General features: G+C 45.4%; 2 protein-coding genes across 2 annotated transcripts in view; both read left to right on the forward strand.

Moving 5' to 3' along the window:
• PSTPIP2 (proline-serine-threonine phosphatase interacting protein 2) overlaps positions 1-4,249 on the forward strand; it is a 47,253-nt gene extending 43,004 nt beyond the window's left edge. Inside the window, exons 14-15 of the mRNA XM_087927549.1 lie at positions 1,188-1,250; positions 3,564-4,249. Coding sequence (XP_087783675.1) covers positions 1,188-1,240 — 53 coding nt within the window. The 3' untranslated portion in view covers positions 1,241-1,250; positions 3,564-4,249. The remainder of the gene's footprint in view (positions 1-1,187; positions 1,251-3,563) is intronic.
• A 5,025-nt stretch (positions 4,250-9,274) lies between these two features.
• Positions 9,275-20,646, forward strand: part of EPG5 (ectopic P-granules 5 autophagy tethering factor) — a 103,814-nt gene continuing 92,442 nt past the window's right edge. The window contains exons 1-2 of the mRNA XM_087927550.1: positions 9,275-9,421; positions 17,745-18,569. Of these exons, the coding sequence (XP_087783676.1) occupies positions 9,365-9,421; positions 17,745-18,569 (882 nt within the window). The 5' untranslated portion in view covers positions 9,275-9,364. The remainder of the gene's footprint in view (positions 9,422-17,744; positions 18,570-20,646) is intronic.

Consider the following 20,646-nt stretch of genomic DNA (forward strand, 5'->3'; position numbering starts at 1 on the left):
CGAGGAGAGAGAGCTTGTGATAGTGGGGAGGACAGAGATTTAATTTCCCCATCGCCTTCTGCTTTTCCCCAACATTGTGAAAAACAGGTGCATGAAAATTTCCCACGCAGGTAGTCCTCAACTTATGACGGGTCGTGTAGCAACTGTTCAAAGTTACAATGGACACCCCCAAAAAGGTACTTTTTATGACCCAGAGTCGAAGTTCCAACGGCTGCCTCTCTTTCTGTGGTGATGTGATCACATTTTGGCCACTTGACACTCAAATCCCATTAACGGCCATTTGCCGCATCCTGGTTTACGCTGTGTTTTGTTTTGTTTTTTTGCGGGAAACTGGGATTTACTTCTGGTTTCCAGCAAAAAAAAATGTCCGTGACAGACAATGACGTTTCATGGATTGTCTTAATGACTATGCAGATTCATTTAAGAACTGCTGCAAAAAATGTCATAAAATCAAGAATCGGTTATGTGATGACCTGCTTAATGACCACAATGACTTAAAGCTGTCGAAAGGTTGAGGACTACCTGCCTTGTGGACAAAGAGCACCTTAAAAGGCGGGAAGTGTTAATTTTGGATCCTTAAATGAGAATGCTTAGTTCCTGACCAGTAGTGGGATTCAAAAAATTTTACTACCGGTTCTATGGGCAAGCCTTGGTGGGTGTGGCATGGCTTGGTGGGCGTGGCTTGGTGGGCGTGGCAGGGGAAGGATACTGTAAAACCCCTATTCCCTCCCCTCTCCTGGGGGAAGGTTACTGCAAAATCCCATTCCCTCCCCATCCCACTAGCCTACTTTCCAGCTCCGTTCTCCTGTGCAGGGCAACCAAAGAAGACCCAGCCAATCAGCTGGGACTCGGGAGGCGGAGAATGGATGGGGGCGGGGCCAGTCAGAGGTGGTATTTGCCAGTTCTCTGAACTACTCAAAATTTCTGCTAGCGGTTCTCCAGAACTGGTCAGAACCTGCTGAATACTTACCTCTGTTCCTGACTTTGATTTGCATTATCTCCAACTACTGGTAATAAACATTTTGTGACTCTCCTAATCTTAATTAGATTTTACACCTGCCTGATATTTCCTAAATGTTCTTTTGTTCTTACCCATCTTGGTGGTCAATCAAGCACAGTGTTGCCATTTTAAATTTCAGCTCAGACATTTTTACCTTGTGGATTAATTGTCATCTTTGTTTCTATAGGTGATGCTAACTATGCTTCTGTGGATGGGTATAGCTTAATTCATCCTCACTAGCCCAGAGATGGTAAGTTTGGCCATTTAGAAAAGGAACTTCCAAGTGCTTATCTAATTAAGCATATTACTGGAATAGAATAATACAGAATATCTCTGTGTTTATACAACATCTTAAGGCATTTTTTTTTTTAATCTTAGCAACTTTAAGATGTGTGGACTTCAATTCCCAGAATTCCCCAGCCAGCCACACTAGGCTAACAGCATTGGAAGGGACCTTGGAGGTCTTCTAGTCCAACCCTTGCTCACACAAGAAAGCCATTTCAGACAAATGGCTGTCCAGTGACTTCTTAAAAACTCCCAAGGTTTTAATGCTGGCTAAGGAATCTCTGGGAGTTGAAGTCCATGCATCTTAAAGTTGCTAAGATTGAAATGTGTTAAGTTATGGTTTAATTGATAGTTATACTTTGGCTGTTCTTAAGTACGAATAAACAAGATTTGCTGATTGTACGCTAAGCCCTCAATCATAAACCATAGCTGTCAGTCCGTGCTCCATTCAAAATCCAAGAAAGAAACACTCAGACTCCAATGGTTAGAGCAAAGTTTTTCCTTTTACTGAATTTCAAAGTGGAAGCTACAGAGAAGATTCTGAATCTAAAGAATTTGGCACGCAGATCACTTATACAAAGGGATGGAATTGTTCCCACCCCCCAAAGTCCAAAAGACTCTTCCAATTAAAAGTTCTGAATATGATCATCTGGGCATCTTCAGGTGGTGAGGAGGCCTCTGTCCGTTGACCTTGACATATTTTGATAAAACTTCGCAGCTGCGCAAAGGAAAGAAAAAGCTAGGCAAGGAAATAGAAACTTAAGGACAAGAATTTATACTCCTCCTCCTCCTCCTCATCTACAGCACAGGAATGTAACACCCCCAGCTTCCTTCCCCTCCAATTCCCCCCCTTCCCCCCGTTACTAATGACAGCCGAAAGAGAGCAGTGAGCATAGCCATAGAAAAGATGTAGAAGAGATCTTGAGGCTGACAATAGCTTACAAAGAGTATTGCTAGGTTAATGCAAGATGCTAAACCATAAAATAACATATCGTGTTAATCTCCCCAAATAAGGTTTGCTCGATCTGGACTTAACCTTATTGCAAGAATTCAACTCTTGCAATTTGGAAGCCACGGATCTTGGCTTACCACACTTATCACTCATGACACGCGGCCCGGCCTCCTGGCCAAATTTCAAATTTCAGCCGATTTGGGGATAATCCCACCACTGGCTGGCCCCTCCCCGTTATAAGGCCTGTTTATGGGCCTTTTTCAGGCTGTTTTAGGGCATTTTGGGGGCTGTTTTCAGACCATTTTCAGGCCGTTTTTTGGACTGTTTGCAGGCCATTTTCCTGGCCATTTTCAGGATGTTTTGGGGCTGTTTTCAGGCTGTTTTTTGGATAGTTTTCAGGCCATTTTCAAGCCATTTTTAGGCCATTTTGGGGCTGTTTTGGGGGCCATTTTCAGGCTGTTTTTGGACAGTTTCCAGGACAGTTTCCAGGCCATTTTGGGCCATATCCAGGCCATTTTTGGTCTGTTTTCAGGCCATTTTTGGGATAGTTTTCAGGCCATTTTCCAGGCCATTTTGGGACTGTTTGGAGGGCCATTTTCAGGCTGTTTTTGGACAGTTTCCAGGCCATGTCCAGGCCATTTTTGGGCCATATCCAGGCCATTTTTGGTCTGTTTTCAAGCCGTTTTTGGATAGTTTTCAGGCCATTTTCCAGGCCATTTTGGGGCTGTTTTGGGGGCATTTTCAGGATGTTTTTGGCAGTTTCCAGGCCAGTTTCAGGCCATTATCCAGGCCATTTTTGGTCTGTTTTCCAGGCCATTTTTGGGGATGTTTTTAGGTTTTCAGGCCATTTTCAGGCTGTTTTGGGGCTGTTTTTGGCCCCAAAAATGGCTGAAAAATGGCCCAGAAAACAGGCTGAAAATAAGCAAGGTGGGGCTATCCAGTGATGGGATTTGCCGATTCGCCAAACTACACAGAATCATAACTACCGGTTTGCCTGAACTGGTGTGAACCGGCAGCAGCCCACCTCTACTTATGACCCCTTTTCACTCTTACAACCATTGCATGGTCACATGATCAGAAATTCAGATGCTTGGCAACTGACTCCGCCAGATTCACTTAACAGCTGTGTTCCTAACAGCAATTGCAGTGATTTACTTAACATTTTAGGGCAAGAAAGTTTCGTAAAATGGAGCAAAACTCACTTGACGAATGTCTCACTTAGCGACAGAAATGTTGGGCTCCATTGTGGTCACAAGTCGAGGACTACCTGTAGATGGATCCAGTCTGCATTTTTTTCTCACTCTCTGATCTTTTTCTTCCCTCTAGATCTTGGAGTCTTTCATTTGATGATACCTCTATGAGGAAATGAAATAGCAGCATTTTAAAAGCTGTCTCCATATACAAAACTCCCCAAATGGAGTTTTGCTCTTTTTGGGGTGCATGAATTATTGTTTTAAAAACAACAATCGGAAGTGGACATTTTGGAAAGATGGAGGATGGTTCCACAGCAGAAAAGTACCAAGGGAATGCTAATTTTCTGGCAAATCACACCAATATTCTTCAGGGGTTGTTTGCAGGATGTGGTCAAAAAAGTTAAGATGGCAGCTGTAGCATCAACTGCATCCTTAGAGCCACAATCTTACCTTTTTTTGTCCATATCCTTGGACCCCTGTTTTTTTATTTTTTTAATTTAAAAGAGGAGGGGCTTTACATTTACACATATGTGTGAGTTACCTTAAAAATTGGGCGTCTTGGGAAACACTGCAAATTTTAACCTGACCTAGCTCACATGGTTGTTGTGAGGCTGGAACAAGTCAATCCCATGATATTAGCCTTAATTCTTAGATCTTACTTAATTCAGTTAGAGGGTCCTGGGAAAACTTAAGAGTTCTGATTACCTTCCTTTTTTTTTTAGTTTTAATCCTGTAAAATCTAAAGCAAATGGACTCTTCCTGATTCAATAAGAAAGATTCAATAAGCAATAATAATTAAAATACTTATTTGTCTGCAAATGACTCGGGAATCAATCTGTGGGAACTGCAGTAACATTCAGGTTAATTCTTCTCCTGGACCTTTGAATCCTGACGGTGCGGAGACAGCAGCCTGTGAAACTGCTTTTAGTTAAAAGCAAGTCTCTAGTCCTCATGATTACATGGGACAGAAAATATGTGGCTGCTATACTATGCACTCATGAAAAGTTCTGGAAGCCAAATCAGGCTGCTACTGGATTTCTCTCTGCTTTTATTTTACTTTTTTTGGTCATCCATACTTTTAATCCTATCCCATTTCTATTATTACTATTCTATTTTTGGAAGATGAATTCTAGGAGAAAAAAAATAAGCAATTAATATTAAACTGTATCCTTGATGTGACAACTGCTTTGTTGAGCACAGGTGGGCTCTGTTAATTTAGGAAAGTTTCTATTTGTATAGCTTTTTTTTCCAGGTTGGAACTGTGGGATCCTTGGTGCTCCTCTCACCTTCACTGTTTTCTTGTAGACATCTCATTACCAAACTATCTAACACCATCAGTGCTACAAGGGCATGGGGTTTGCTCTCAGTTTATATACAAGTAGCTTGTCCTGTCAGTATTGGTGGGAGTATTCTTGGTGGTTTCTTCATGAAGACCAACCATTGTATGGAAACTGAGAGCAAACTCACTACCTACTAGCACGGACGGTGTTACCAAGATTGGTAATGAAATGTCTTCAAGAAAAACACCTAAGCTCAGCCTCAGACACCGTACATCAGAATGTCTGCTATTCTCTGTGTAGTATTTATAGTGCCTGTTGTAAGTGCTTTTTTAAGATGTTGATTAGGGTGTGTTGATGGCTGGCTTTTAAGTTATTAGCTGTCCATTTGCTTGCAAGTGGCTACCTTACGCGGACAATTTATGCATTGTAAAGATCGCTTGGAGGTGGGAGATACTTCCAATGTAATCTACTGGATCCCCTGTGACTATGTGGGACAGACAGGGAGGAAGCTAACCCACCAGATTACAAGAACATAAGCGATGGGTCAGATGAGGAGATCCAAACTCATTGGTAGCCTCACACTACAATGAACAAGGGCACACATTCAATTTTGCTGTTACTAAGATTGTCGGACGAGCAGGCACAAAAACAGCCAGGGAAGTGACTTGAAGCCTGGGAAATCAATCAACTGGAGTGTTGATTTACCATCAGCCTATCGAGTACTTAGAAGGTGACGGCTGGGCAGCACAAGCAAACTACCACCAATGACTTAAAAGCCAGCCATCAATACACCGCAATCAACATCTAAAAAGACACACACAACAGGCACTATAAATACCAGATAGAGCAGGGGTCCCCAACCACTGGGCCCCAGACCGGTACCGGTCCATGGATCATTTTGTACCGGGCTGCCTACTTTGCTTGGGCGCCGCCATCTTGTTTCGATGGCGCTTGAGAAAGTGCTTCCGGGTGAGCTTGTCGGTCATCGGTTGGAAAGCGGCGTTTGGGTGCTGAAGGAATCCTCGCGCTTTAGTTTTGCTGAAGTGGGGGGGTGGCTTCGAACAAAGAGCCGTCCCGATGGCGGTGGAGTCTCGCGTTACTCAGGAGGAGATTAAGAAAGAGCCCGAAAAGCCCATCGACCACGAGAAGGTACAAAGGAAGAGTTGAAGGTGGCGCGGAGAAGCGGGGGATGGCTGGCTGGCTGGCCGGTCGCTTGGCTCGCCTTGCCTTGGTCGTGCGTGCTGATGCCGGTCTGTGGTACAAAAAAGGTTAGGGACCACTGACATAGAGAATAGCACACACACACACAGACACACAGACACAAACACACCCACACAGCTAGAGAGTTTTCTAAAGATGAGATCCAGCATAAGCCTGAAAACTCAGAAGACAAAACATCTGATTCCAGTGACTGACCAAGATTGGATCCTATAATAAATCCATTATTTTCTGGCATGACCCATGTGAGGGACAGGATTGCTACTGGGGAGAGCAATCGTATGCTGCCTAATTTTCTACGAAGGACTGCAGGTGAAACAACTCCCATGGATTGCCAGGAGGAAGGTCCTTTGGTAGTCTTCAGGCATCCAACTCTCACATCAAAGTTGTTGGGTGAGGCATGGACTGCGCTGACTCTGTTGAAATGGAATCCAGATTAAACTAGAATCAAGCAGAGAATGAGATCTACCTCCTTCAGGCACAGCCATAATAGGAATTGCCCAAAGTCCTTTCATTACATCCCCACCCAGCAAAAGAGTCAACCAAGCCTGGGACTCACCATGTTCCCAGCAACTTTCTTCCCCACTTGGAACTGAACCCAGGAGGATTGATTGATTGGTCAAGTGATTATAAGATAAAAGGTACAAGTATAAACATAGTTATGAATACATGACATGGATACATATAAGAAAACAAAAAGAAACAATAAGACAGGGCTATTTATATATATAATATAAATAGGATATTTCTTCCAACAATAATAATCTTCCTTTTTAATATTTCCTAGAATATTTCATTCTTCTAGGAGAAGGGTGGATGCTAACTTTCTACAGGAGACTCCAGGCAATGGGTTCAAATGGTGTGTGTTTCCTGTAAAACTAGTTCCCTCCAGATCAGGGGTGGGATTCTACAGGTTTGCACCTATTCACTAAAACCGGTTGTTAACACTCTAAGTAGTTTGGAGAACCGGTTGTTAGAAGAAATTACTGGCCTAATCCTGTAAGGAAGGCAGGAAGGAAACATTCTGGTGTTGCTTACAGAAATTGCCATCCGTTGATGTTTATTACATTCTTGGCAGGACTGACTTCCTATCTCAGAAACGTCTCTGGAGTTTTTCCCCCCTCCTTTGCTGGTACTTTGCTTGTGTGGAGTGACCATTCAGAGTTACAACGGCACTGAAAAAAGTGACTTATGACCATTTTTCAAACTTACACCTGTTGCAGCATCCCCACAGTCATGAGAGGCCAGGCGAGGAGATGCGTGCCTCGATGTGAGTGATGTTGAGTTGGCCACCCCCAGCCAGTCACATGACCACCAAGCCACGCCCACCAACTAAGTCACACCCACAGAACCAGTTGTTAAAAAATTTTTGAATCCCACCCCTGCTCCAGATGTGTTATTGGGCTGGGAATTACATAGGTCAAGAAAATAGACAAAGCGTAGGAGGACTATAAAATTGCAGATTGGGTCTGTTTGGGCGGGGAGATGACTTACAAGGTCCCTTCCAGCTCTGGTAATCTGTATCTGTATCTGTATTTGCATAGGCAGGTCCCAAATCCGAATAGAAATTAACAACTCTTGTTTGAAAAGCAAAAAAAAAAAAGAACAGCTTTGCCTTTCTCACCCCAACCGCCAGGCGTCGCTCTTCCACGTTGCAATGTTATGACTTTGCAGGACTCCCTTCCTCAATGGCGATTTGGCGGAGAAGAAAGTGATGGCTTGCAAAATTGATGGAGGCTGAAGATGCCCGAAAGAGAAACAACAAGCCTTTATTGTCGCCAAAGAATAAAATTAAAATGTCAAACTTAATGCAAACCTTATTTTTTTTCCTCGTTGCTTTCCTCACACTTGTATACCTTTATGAAGGGGACAGTTCTTCATTGCCTCCATTCCCAGAAAACCCAGGGTGGGGCTGTTGGAAGTTAAAACCTACCCCTCTCCTAGAAAAATGAGACATTTTAGGATATACTAAAAAGGCAGAATATTTCCCCTAAAAGAGAAGTAGAAACTCAGAAAGGCAGAAACTCAGCCCCACTCCTCTTTGTTAATGGGCCATTAAGGCCTGGGGCAGACTATTCTACATAACAAAGATCTACCTCCTTCTGGCAGAGCCATTCAATTGCCCTTCATTGCATCACCCACCACGTTTCAATCAAACTTAGCACATGGACAAGCTAAAAAGCTAGCTATGACCTCTGACCGCCATGAATAGAATAGAAATAGAATAGAATTCTTTATTGCCCAAGTGTGATTGGTCACACAAGGAATTTGTCTTGGTGCAAATGCTCTCCGTGTACCTAAAAGAAAAGATACATTCGGCAAGAGTCAAGAATCATCAGGTACAACACTTAATAATAGTCTTAGGGTACAATAAGTAATCAAATCATATTAGGAAACAGTCAATATAAATCGTAAGGATACAAGCGACAAAGTTACAGTCATACAGTCACAAGTGGGAGGAGATGGGTGATAAGGAGTGATGAGAAGATTAATAGAAATAGTAGTGCAGACTTTGTAAATACTGTAGTTGGACAGTGTTGAAGATCACGATACTCTTCCTGTGCCTCAGGAAGTTCAAATCCCCAAAGAGGGCATAAAACCCAGGGACTCTCAGCATCTCTTCCCTTTTCTTCTTTGCCCAAGAGCTCCAAGGCAGGTCATCCTGTCCACTATTAAACTATCTTTCCAAACAGCCTCCATGTTTCCGGTTGTCTTTCTCTCCACTTTGGAACTGAACCCCAGATGGATATTTCTTCCAAGAGGGCCAAAGATAAGAGAAGCCAATTCACCTTCAATTGATGTCTAGGGACAAATTCAGAGAGTTTTCTCAGAAACAAGAACGGAGGCAGTTTCCCATGTCTTCCCCTGGGTTGTTTTCAGATTGAGCAGCCTGGCCTGGGATTTCCTGATGGTCTCCCATCCAAGCAGTCCCTCCCACTTGCTGAGCTGCCCCAATAGGCAGAAGCCTTAAAAAGAGGGGAGCATCTCCATGCCATTCTCTTCTAGGGGTGTTTTAAAGCAATATTTCTGGCATCTCAAGAAGCCCAGAAGAGGTGTGGACTTCAGCTCCCAGAATTCTCTGCTCTGAATTCAGAGTATTCTTCCGACTGGGGAATCCTGGGAGTTGAAGTCCACCCCTCCCCCTTTTTTCCTGGCTCTCTGATAGAAGAAAGCCAGGCTGAATTCAGAGGTGGGCGTGGCTATGCCGGAGGGGCGTGGTTACGCAGTCGGAGGAGCCCAAGGGGAAATTATTCACATTCTCCTCTGATTGGGATGCGGAAGCTGAGGGCTGGTTGGCGCTTCTTCCCTTTCCTACGTCTAGGGGCCTTCGCTTTTTTCGATCACGTGACCCTGACCACGCCTCCTCTCCGCCTGCTCGGGCACCGCAGAAACAAACAAGCCCGAAGGAAGAAAGAGAGAAGCGGCGGCCGGGCGGATGGCGGAGGCGGTCAAGCCCCGCAGCCGGAGCAAGACCGGCCGGGCCACAGCCAAGGTAACCCGCGGGACTACAATACCCATCGTCCCCCATCAGGAACCATTCCCCTTTTTGTTTTGGTAACCCCCCTAACCCCCCCTTTCCGCTTTGGATGATGGGGGTCGGACCACGGAGCCCATGCTTCTCAGCGGACGCCGCTTGGGGTGGGCTAACTACAACTCCCATCGTTCCCGCCGCTCCTCTTCCCAGCTAGCCATTGGGAATGCAGTGGAGGGGGGGAGGGAGGGGGAGAGAGAAGGGAGGCTTCATCTCCCCCTCCCACCCAGTGACCCCAAAGGGTGGGCCAGCTGTGGCTGCTGGGAGTTGTAGTCCCACTCTCAGATTTTTGATTGTGAGAAGAGGTGCATAAGGGCCGGAAATATCATTTAAAGGGCCCAGTAAGATAGACTGCTCCTGGCCATGGAGATTCTATTGCCGCCTCTAATACCTCTCTCTCTCTCTCTCTCTCTCCCTCTCCCTATGTTATGTTGTTATGTTATGTTAATTATATTATAACATTACATTTATTATATATTACATTTATTACATATTATATCATATTATATTGTATTATATTAATTATATATTATATCATATATCATATATCATATTATATAAATTCTTCCTTCTTCCAGCATCTCATTAGAGGAGTTAAAATATATATGTATAATGAAATGAATATACGCATATGCATATATACATATACATACATACAGTGTTTCTCATATAATAAGGCTGGGTCTTATTTTTTTTGGAGCCCCCCAAAAACGGCTAGGCCGTCTTTTCGGGGCTCCAAAAAAAATAAGACCCAGCCTTTTCAGGGGTGACTTAATTCCCCCCCCCCCTTGCATCTTAGGGCGGGCGGCGATGGCTTGGATGTTGACCTCGGAGTTGGTGGGGCACTTCGTATCTGGGTCAACGCAGGCAGCACCATATCCGGGTGTGCAACAAAAGTACTTCCTAACGGCAAGCCCCCCCACCATTCCCCCAATTTCGCATGTTTTAATATAGGCCTTAATTTGGGGGGAGGGGCTTAATTTCATTTCATACCTATAAAACATGCTGGGACTTCCTATTGGGGGAGGCCGTATTGTTGGAGAAACAGGGCACATACATACATACGTATAATTATATTATATTTTGTAATACACATACATAATTTTACTTTCATTTATTGAAGTGCTATGCTGCCTATCCCACCCAAGTGGTCAGATTGACTCCTCCTCCTCCATCATTGGATCACACCTGGGATTATTTAGCCTTGAAAAAGCCATTCCTGGCCTTATAATTGGAGCAAAAATCATCACAGCTGTGTGTGTGTCTCCACCTGGGCCAGGTGAAGAGGGGTGGGACTTCAACTCCCAGAATTCCTGAGCTAACATGGCTGGAGGAGGAATTCTGGGAGTTGAAGTCCACAAGACTTAAAGCTCCCTGCCGTAGATGGTCCTTTCGCAGTGGATCTGCTTAGGGATTTTTTTGTTTTTCTGAATATTTTTCACTTCTTGCAGATTTGTGTGTTGGTGGTGTACAAGTAGTTCTTGACTTACAAATATTCCTTTAGAGACCATTTGGAGTTACAACAGCACTGGAAAAAGCAACGTGACCTGTTTTCACACTTAACAATTGTTGCAAACATCCCCATAGTCACCTGATCAAAATTCAAGCACCTGACAACAGGTGTGTATTTATGATGATTGCATTGTCCCTGTGCATCCATTTGTGGTCACCTTCTGTGACCTTAACAGTCTGTCATCTGGGTACAAATACCTTGTGCAATAACAGTTAAAATTTGCATCCATGTTCATTACTTTGGTATTTGTTCGCTAATCTTATTCTTACCATATTGATATACATAATATCTCTATTACTTTAACATTCATAGATGGTAATCTATTAACATATCTATATATACAGTATATATATATATATATATATATATATCTATATCTATATCTATATCTATATCTATATCTATATATATATATATATATATATATATATATATATATGTATATACACACACACGCACACACACTCACGCATCATCACAAAATCTCCAGAACCGTAAAGCCTACAAACTTGAAATTTGGCACTTATGTTCCTCTTGGCTTCTAGGTGCTCACTAAGAAAGGATTTTTCAAAATGACCATCAGAGCATTAATATTTCCTATATTATTATTATTAACACGCTCTGATGCTAAGGAGTTCTACTCCCCCTCCCCACCTGAAAACAAATCTGTTCCAAATGCAAAAACAATCAGAGGAGTTTCAGTTTTAGTTTCACAGCACTAAGCAGCTTTAGTACAGAATAGTTGAGCTGAGCCACACCCAGGCTCCTTGCTGTCTCCTTGCTCACATAGCAAATACTGTTTCTGTTTCCAAGCAGCTCTCAACTCTCCCACACACTGACAGGACACTAGCCAGATGAATACCGATGGATACTGATAGGCAGAGGCAGAATTTCTTCCCCCCCGCCGCCTTATTTTCCTCCCCAAAAACTAAACCTGACCACATAGTTTCGTAGCAAAGCACGGGGATCGAGCTACTTTTCTATATTTCACTAATAATCTGGGGCTCAATTGTGGTTGTAAGTCAAGGAGTGCCTTTAGGGGTGTGGATGAGAGACCCCTTCATCAGAGGTGGCACCAGTGTGAATGAGAAGCTTCTAGAAATAACATTTTATCAAACGCACCACACCTTTCCTCGGAGATCCTGAAAACAGCTGCTGTGTGGTTTTTCAGGACATCCGTGATGATGTGCCACTAGCACAAAGGTGTGTTTACCTGGGGAAATTTAAACACTAGTGAGTCCTGCAAGTGAAACTGATAGAAGGAAATGCCACCAATCTGTTAACTTCCTGTAAGAAGGCTTTCTGCCTTGAATGTGCTGCTAGCCAGCTTCATTTGACCTCTTTGTCCTATCCTACACGCCACCCATTCATCTTCTAAGGCATTATCTGCTTGGGGCAGCGTGCAGATAGTCCTCAACTTGCAACAGTTCATTTAGCGACCGTTCGAAGTTACAACGGCGCTGAATAAAAGGTGATTTGTGGACATCTTTCACACTTATGACCATCGAAACATTCCCCCAGTTGTGTGATTTACATTCGGATTCTTGACAACTGGCTCGCATTTATGACGGTGGCAGGTGTCCCAGGATCATGTGATTCCCCTTTTGCGACCTTCTAATAAGCAAACTCATTGTGGGTACATGTTGTTTATCTCTATGTGACTGTTGATGGCCGATTTCTCTGTGTGTTTTATTGTTACTTTATGTTCACGTTATCAAATTCTCAGCCCAACCTACCGATAACCAAACATATTCTGACTTTGGGCCAGTCACTCTGTCTCTTTCTCCCTCTCCCTCCCTCTCTTTTTCCCTCCCTCTCTCCCTCTCCCTCCCTCTCTTCCTCTCCCTCCCTCTCTTCCTCTCCCTCTCTCTCTCCACCCTCCCCCTCTCCCTCCCTCTTTCTCTCCCTCTCCCCCCTCCCTCCTTTTCCCTCCCTCTCTCCCCTCCCTCCCTTTCCCTCCCTCTCTCCCTCTCCCTTCCTCTCCTCCCTCTTCCTCCCCCTCTCCCCCTCTCCCTCCCTCTCCATCTCTCCCTCTTTCTTTCTCTTCCTCCCCCCCTCCTTCCCTTTCCCCCCTCCCTCCTCCCTCTCCTCTCTTCTCTCCTCCCCTCCTCCCCTCTCCCTCCCTCTTTCTCTCCCTCCCTCCCCCCTCCTTTCCTCTCCCTCTTCCTCCCTCTCTCCTCTCCTCTCCCTCCCTCTCCTCCCCTCTCCCCTCCCTCCCTCTCCTCTCTTTCCCTCCCTCTCTCCCTCTCCCTTTCCCTCCCTCTCTCCCTCTCCCTCTCTTCCTCTCCCCTCCCTCCCCTCTCCCCCTCTCCTTCCCTGTCCCTCCCTCTCTCCCTCTTTCTTTCTCTCCCTCTCCCTCTCTTTCTCTCTCTCTCTCCCTCCCTCCCCTCTCTCGCTCCCCCTCCCTCTCTCCCTTTCTCCCTCTCTCATCCCAACCTATCTCACAAGGCTGTTGTTGTGGTAAACATAGGAAGCAAGAATATTATTTATGGGGTTTTGGGGGCCCCCAGTTGACCAATATAGAAAAACGAGCAGGATAAAATGGTGTCAGTGATCCATCGAGGGATGCCCTTTTTCATTCAGATGTCAGCCATGAGTTCCTACCCAAAGTTTACGCAGATCTAAATCTTTCCAAGAATCATCCTAAACTTGGATTAGCGAGATAGCAATTTGTTTTACTAAAAGCGACTTGCGACCGTTGATATCGCGCACTGGCCAGAGCCCCTCTCTGGGGTAGATGGACAGTGAAGAAATATGAAGTATACATAATGAAATGAAATAAAATACAGGTCACCCTCGTCTTAGAGCAGTTCATTTAGTGGCCGTTTGAAGTTACAATGGCGCGAAAAAAAGTGACTTGTGGCCATTTTTCACACATGACCATCGAAGCATCCCCCCAGCTCGTGTGATTTACATTCGGATGCTTGACAACTGATTCATATTTATGACAGTCGCAATGTCCCAGGGTTACGTGATCCCTTTTTGCGACCTTCTGACGAGCAAAGTCAACGGGGAAGCCAGACTCATTTAACAACCGTGTTACTAATTTAACAACTGCAGTGATTCGCTTAACAACTGTGGCAAGAAAAGACGTAAAATGGGACAACATCAGAGGTGGTATTCAGCAGGTTCTGACCAGTTCTGGAGAACTGCTAGCGGAGATTTTGAGTAGTTTGGAGAACCGGCAAATCCCACCTCTGACTGGCCCCGCCCCCATCTATTCTCTGCCTCCCGAGTCCCAGCTGATTGGCTGGGTCTTCTTTGGTTGCCCTGTACAGGAGAACGGGGCTGGAAAGCAGGTTAGTGGGATGGGGTGGGAATGGGGATTTTGCAGTAACTTTCTCCCAGGAGTGGGGAGGGAATGGAGATTTTGCAGTATCCTTCCCCTGCCATGCTGACCAAGCCACACCCGCCAGGCCACCCTATGCCCACCAAGCCACGCCCACAGAACCGGTAGTAAAATTTTTTGAATCCCACCACTGGGCGAAACTCAACACATTTCTTACTGAACGACCTAAATTTTGGGCTAAGTTGTGGTCGTAAGTCAAAGATGACCTGTATATAAACAGGTTCTTCTCCATAAACAGGTTAAAATCATAACAAACATGGCAATCATAAAGTTGGAACAGTAAAATAAATTCAAGGCATCAAGACTATACTTATAGATTGGGGAACATACTGTAATCAAACACACATCACGCTGCCAGACGGAAAAACACAACGTCTGTGTCCCCAAAGCTGGAACAGCTGGGTTTTCTTCAATCCTAATATACATAGTCCTCGACTTGTGACCATAATTGAACTGGAAGTTACAACTGTAAGTCATTGTTGCTGTAAATTGAGGCATCACATGAGCAGATTTGAAGTTACGACTGGTTGTGTTGTGGTTCGCCGGCAGCAGGTGCGGACGGCTGAGGTCTCGGAGAGTGAGGACTCAGATGAGGGGCCTGCGTGTGATGCAGGGATGGGGCCAGGACCATCAGGGAGTGGAGATTGTGGAGGCTGGCAGCAGTGATGAAGAGTCCCCCGAGGAGCCTGTGTCAAGTGCGTGTGCGCGCAGGGCTGCTCAAAGGAAAGAGCAGCTGCAGCAGCATGGGTGACTCGGGAGTAAGGCTGCAAGGTGATGGCCCCTCCCTGAGGAGATAAAAGCCAGCTGAGAAACCGGAGTTCTTTGCAGGAAGCAAAGAAGTTTTTGCACTTAAGCCTTGTTGGATGTTTAGAATATCTGGTGGTGTTTGGAGACTCTTTGTGTTTGAAATACTGTATTTCTTAGTAACTTTTTCTTAGTTCTTGGCAGCCTTGCACACAACCTTAGTAAGGTTCCTTCTTATCAGAGACAAATTGGTTTGAAACAGCCTTTTAATCGTGTTGGAAAGGAATTTGTAAAGAATCATTAAAAGGTTTTGCTGTTACCGCTGTTTTGTGTTTGTTTCCTTGGAACAAGCTTTGGGTCAGAACAAGTTGCTTACTACAGGGGTTAAACAAATGCCGCGATCGTTGAGCTAACACGACGGTCACTAAGTGAATGCTGTGATTAAGTGAATCAGTTTTCCCCCATAGGTGGTTTTTGATGGAAGTAAATGTGAGGAACCAGCAACAACAACAAAAAAAAGTTGGAAATTGTAGTCGTACGGCCATGGCACACTGCAAAGCACCATAAAAGGAGCTGGCTAGGCAAGGAACTAAAATGATGCAATCAGGTGACTGGGGGATGGGTGTGTGGCTGTCATAACTTCGGAAATGGGTCATAAGTAACTTTTGGGGGTGTCCATCATAGCTTTGAATGGTCATTAAGCAGCCAGTGGTAAGTCGAAGATTACCTGCAATAATCTGGTTTTTCTCTTATTTTTTGCTACCTTTTGTTTCTGAGCCGAAAATCTTCCAAACGCTTTAACTTTCCAAACAATTCATCAGTGGAACAACTTGACTCCAGAAGTTGTGGATGCACCAATGCGGGAGATTTCCAAGAAGAGATTTTCAACTATTTGTCTGAAATGGTAGAAGGTTTCCTGCCTGAGCAGGGGTTGGAATAGAAGACCTCTAAGGTCTCTTCCAACTCTGTTTTCTATTCTGTTCTGTTCTGTTCTGTTCCATTCCGTTCCTTCCTGTCCCGTCGTATTTATTTCTATTTCTATTATTCCTATTCCAACTCCTATTCTAGTCTAGTCTAGTCTAGTCTATTCTATTCTATTCTGATTTTTTACTTTATTCTACTCTATTCTGAGTGCTTATTCTATCCCTATTCCTATTCCTATTCCTATTCCTATTCCTATTCTTATTCTTATTACTATTCCTATCCCTATCCCTCTTCTCTTCTCTTCTCTTCTCTTCTCTTCTCTTCTCTTCTCTTCTCTTCTCTTCTCTTCTCTTCTCCTCTCCTCTCCTCTCCTCTCCTCTCCTCTCCTCTCCTCTCCCATTCCATTCCATTCCATTCCATTCCATTCTATTCCCACATCATTCGAAGGGTGTCCATCCCAAATTGCACAGCTAAAAGTCAGCAGAGATTCTCAGTCATTCAGGTCATGGTTGACTGAAAATCTCTACAGACTTTTATGCCCAACTGTACCAAATCATCGGCACTTGTACCAAATCATGTGAAAAGCAGCTTACGTGGATAAGGAAGGGGTGGGTTTTTTCCCCCCTCCTCCCAGAGCTGCCTGTTTGCACCGTTCCATTGCAAAAGACAGAAAAACAGCTTTCTTCTGTTTCCCCTCTTCGTTCACAGGCTTGTCTGCATTTTTAATCGCTAGATTAGAAACTTGCTTGGAAATGGTGTAGGGTCTCCTGCTTGGGCAGGGGGTTGGACTAGATGACCTACAAAGTCCCTTCCAAGTCTGTTAATCTGTAAACCTGTACCTAGGGGAACCCAGAAGCCTTCTGGTATTCAAAAGCAACGGCGATTTGTGAAACCCTTTTTTGCATCAGGGTTTACCTCAGAGTTAAAACCAAGGCTGATTGAGTAACGTGATTTGTTTTCCTTGTCACATACCGGCTGACTTGTGTGTCTTGTGATAGAAAGCTTTTTTATTAACTAGGGAAGTCTTGCTAGAATGGGGAGAGCTTTCAAAATAATAAGAAGTTGCTAAATAACTTTTTCTCTCCTCCCCCCTCATTTGTTGCAAAAGCTTAAATGAAGATGAAAATACCAATTGCTGGAGAAGAAAAAATGGGCAGATGAGAAAGGAAGGATCTTGCTTTGGTCAGGTTTTTTGGAGAGTGTGTGTGTGTGTGCCTTATCTATTATTTCAGCTGTTTTTAAACATACAGTCACCCACGTGTAAAAATTAGGGTGTATTCCATGGGGTCTTCAAACTTGACAGCTTTAAGACTTGTGGACCAACTCCCAGAATTCCTCCTCCTGTCATGTTAGCTCAGGAATTCTGGGAGTTGAAGTCCAGAAGTCTTAAACTTGCCAAGTTTGAAGACCCTTGGTTTATTCCCGTGATGGCGAACCTATGGCACACGTGCCAAAAGTGGTATGCAGAACCATTTGTGCCGGCCTGCGAGCTGCAGGAAAACTTACCTCACTGCGCACGTGTGTGCCTCACAGCTGATTTTTGGCCGGTTTGAGGCCTTTTTCGGCCTCCCAGAGGCTTGAGGAAGGCTTCTGCGGGTTCCTGCAAGCTTTGCAGGCTGAAAACTAGCCCCGTTTCGTCACTTTCAGGTATTTTAGAATAAAGTAAACTCAGCTAAACTAATAGGACTTTTCTGTTGTGCCTTATTTCTTATCATTGTTGTTGTTTTTTAAAAAGTTGTTTTAATTCCCACTAGGAAAAAAAGAAGAAGAACGAAGAGAAAGAGAGTGGGACAACCGAACCGACTTTGTGCAAAAGGATTGACGAAGAGGCTTTAAAGGAGAACAGCGCACCTGAAGGACTCGTTTCGGAATCCAGGCCTTGCCCTCAAGCCCCCCCGAAGGAAGCCGGGAAGAAGGACTCCAAAATGCCACCACGTGTGCTCACGCCTGAAAATGAGGGACCCCCAGCAGCTCCCCAAATGCAACCACCCCTGGGTGCCAAAAAATTGCAGGAGGAGAAAGAGGCGGCAATGGGAGCCATTGATGGCAAGAGGACTTGTGGCTTGTTGGAAGAAAACATCCCGCCCACGGAAAGTGCACCCTATAGTAGCCCTACAGAGCCTCTAGCTGCCCCTTCCTCCGAAAAGGCCCACACCCCCATCTCCGTTCCCCAAACGGGAGTGAAAACATGCGTGGAGACCCCCGCCTTTAAAACGCTGTACCCCGATCTCTCGGTGTTGTTATCGGCAGGACTGACGGATATTACCTTCCAGCTGCCGCCTCACGGGGAGCGGTTGTATCCCGAGCTTCCAGTCGATCCCGAGCCGATCCCTTTTACCAAAGAGCAGCTGAAGGTTTTCGAGCCCTGTTCCTGGCTGGAGAACGTCGAGGCTTACGTGGAGGAATTTGGCAGCAGGGCCTACCAGGACCGACACGAGTTTTATGAGCTGGTGTTGAATTACTGCCGGTGCCGGAAACAGCTGTTGCTGGCCGAAGCCAAACTGCAAAGCCTCTACTTGGATGGCGAAAGTGTCAAAGAGCGCCTGTGGACTTTCAGGGATAAGCAGCAGAGTGCCCAGGTGGGGTCAGGGAAGCTGGTTTGGGGCAGGATAACAGATGAGTTGGAAGGGACCTTGGAGGTCTTCTAGTCCAACCTCCCTGCTCAAGCAGGGAACCCTAGGATGTTGCAGACAAACTGGTTGTCATTCGAATCCCAGGGTTCAGAGCTCTGGTGTATGAAAGGCTCTTGTTGCCCAATGAGCCATGGTGGCACAGTGTTTAGAGTGAAGTACTGCAGGTTCCTTTTGCTGCCTGCCGGCTGCCTGCAATTTGGCAGTTCGAATCCCACCAGGCTCAAGGTTGACTCAGCTTTCCATCCTTCCGAGGTGGGTAAAATGAGGACCCAGATTGTTGGGGGCAAGAGGCTGACTCTGTAAACCACTTATAGAGGGATGTAAAGCACCGTGAAGCGGTATATAAGTCTAAGTGCTATTGCAAAGGATGGAAGGAAAGAAGGAAGGAAGGAAGGAAGGAAGGAATTTAAAAAAGGAAAGGAGCCAGAGTGGCATAGTGGTCAGGATGCAGTACTGCAAGCTAGCTCGCTGCTCACTACCAGGAGTTTGATTCTGACCGGCTCAAGGTTGACTCAGCCTTCTGTCCTTCCGAGGTGGATAAAATGAGGACCCAGACTGTTGGGGGCAAGAGGCTGTAAACTACTTATAGAGGGATGTAAAGCACCGTGAAGCAGTATATACTGCAAGTCTAAGTGCTATTGCCCTCCCTTCCTTCCTTCCTTCCTTCCTTCCTTCCTTCCTTCCTTCCTTCCTTCTGCCACGGCAGTGGTTCGAGTGCAGTACTGCAGGCTACTTCTGCTGACTGCCGGCTGCCTGCAATTTGGCAAATGAAATCTCACCAGCCTCACGGTTGACTCAGCCTTCCATCCTTCTCAGGTCAGTAAAATGAAGCCCAGATTGTTGGGGGACAGTAGGCTAACTCTGTAAACTGCTTAGAGAGGGCTGGAAACCACTGGAAAGGGGTATATATGTCAGTGATGTTGCTATTGCGATGGAAGGAAGGATAGATAGATAGATGTTGTGGCTCCGATTCCTGAGCCTGTGCTGTTAGAGGAAGAGGACCTGGAAGATGAGGAGGAGGAACTGGGAATGCCTTCCTTCCCAGGACCTTCTTCTCTGGCAATGCCTTCCTTCCCAGGACCTTCCTCCCTGATAATGCCTCAGGTTCCATCAGACAACCGAGAGGAACAGCCTGAGATTAATGAGGAGGAAGGCATATTGGAGCAGCCCGACAGGGAGTCTAGAGGAAGAATGTTGGCTTGATCCTAGGCAGCGTCGTAGGGAGAAACGTGAGCAGCAACGTAGGAGGCGTGCGAGGGTCAGAGAGTGAGCTGAGTCATTGAGCCACACCCCACAGGGGATAAAAGTGAGTGTGTTGTCGGCTGGAACTTGGGACAAAGTTTGATCTTACTTCAGGTTTTCTTCGTGAATGATTTTCGTGGTCTGCCTTGTAATTTTCTGTAAGTAGCTTTTCATTTGTTATCAGTTCGGACTTGGCAGGCAGAGCGTGTTGGAATGCCAAGGACGTTATCAGCTCCTAAGAATTAACTCTGTGAAGTCCGAGCCAGCCTGCCTGCCTGTGTTTGTGTGAGTTTGTACTCTTTCATCTTTTGAGAGAGAAGAAAGGTGAGACAGAACAGATAGAGGTAGTTTGACACCACCCCTGATCTAAGCTCACTCTATGTTCCTTGATGTCCTTGCACCGAGAAGAGGGTGGGAGGACGCATCCTTTTTCATGATGTGAGGGAACGTGGATCCCAAACAGGCAGGCAGGCGCTAACCAATCAACCAGACATGGCGGCCAGGAGTGGGATTTCGGGATTTTCCGAACTGTGTAGAATCTTAGCTACGGGCTCTCCCGAACCTCTGCGAACGCCCAGCAGCCCAGTCCTGCTTTTAAGCGCTTTACAGTCACAGCCTATTGCTCCCAACAATCCTGGGTCCTCATTTTACTGACCCTGGAAGGATGGAAAAGGCAACCTTAAGCCAGTCAGGAAGGACCCAACTCCTGACAGTGAGCAGGGCTGACCTGCAATTCTGCATTTCTAACCCCTGCGCCCCCACGCTGAGCCCCAATTCCAGA

The sequence above is a fragment of the Pseudonaja textilis genome, chromosome 2 (assembly GCF_049901715.1).
Source record: "Pseudonaja textilis isolate UNSWEBS1 chromosome 2, rPseTex1.2, whole genome shotgun sequence".
Classification (NCBI taxonomy): domain Eukaryota; kingdom Metazoa; phylum Chordata; class Lepidosauria; order Squamata; family Elapidae; genus Pseudonaja; species Pseudonaja textilis.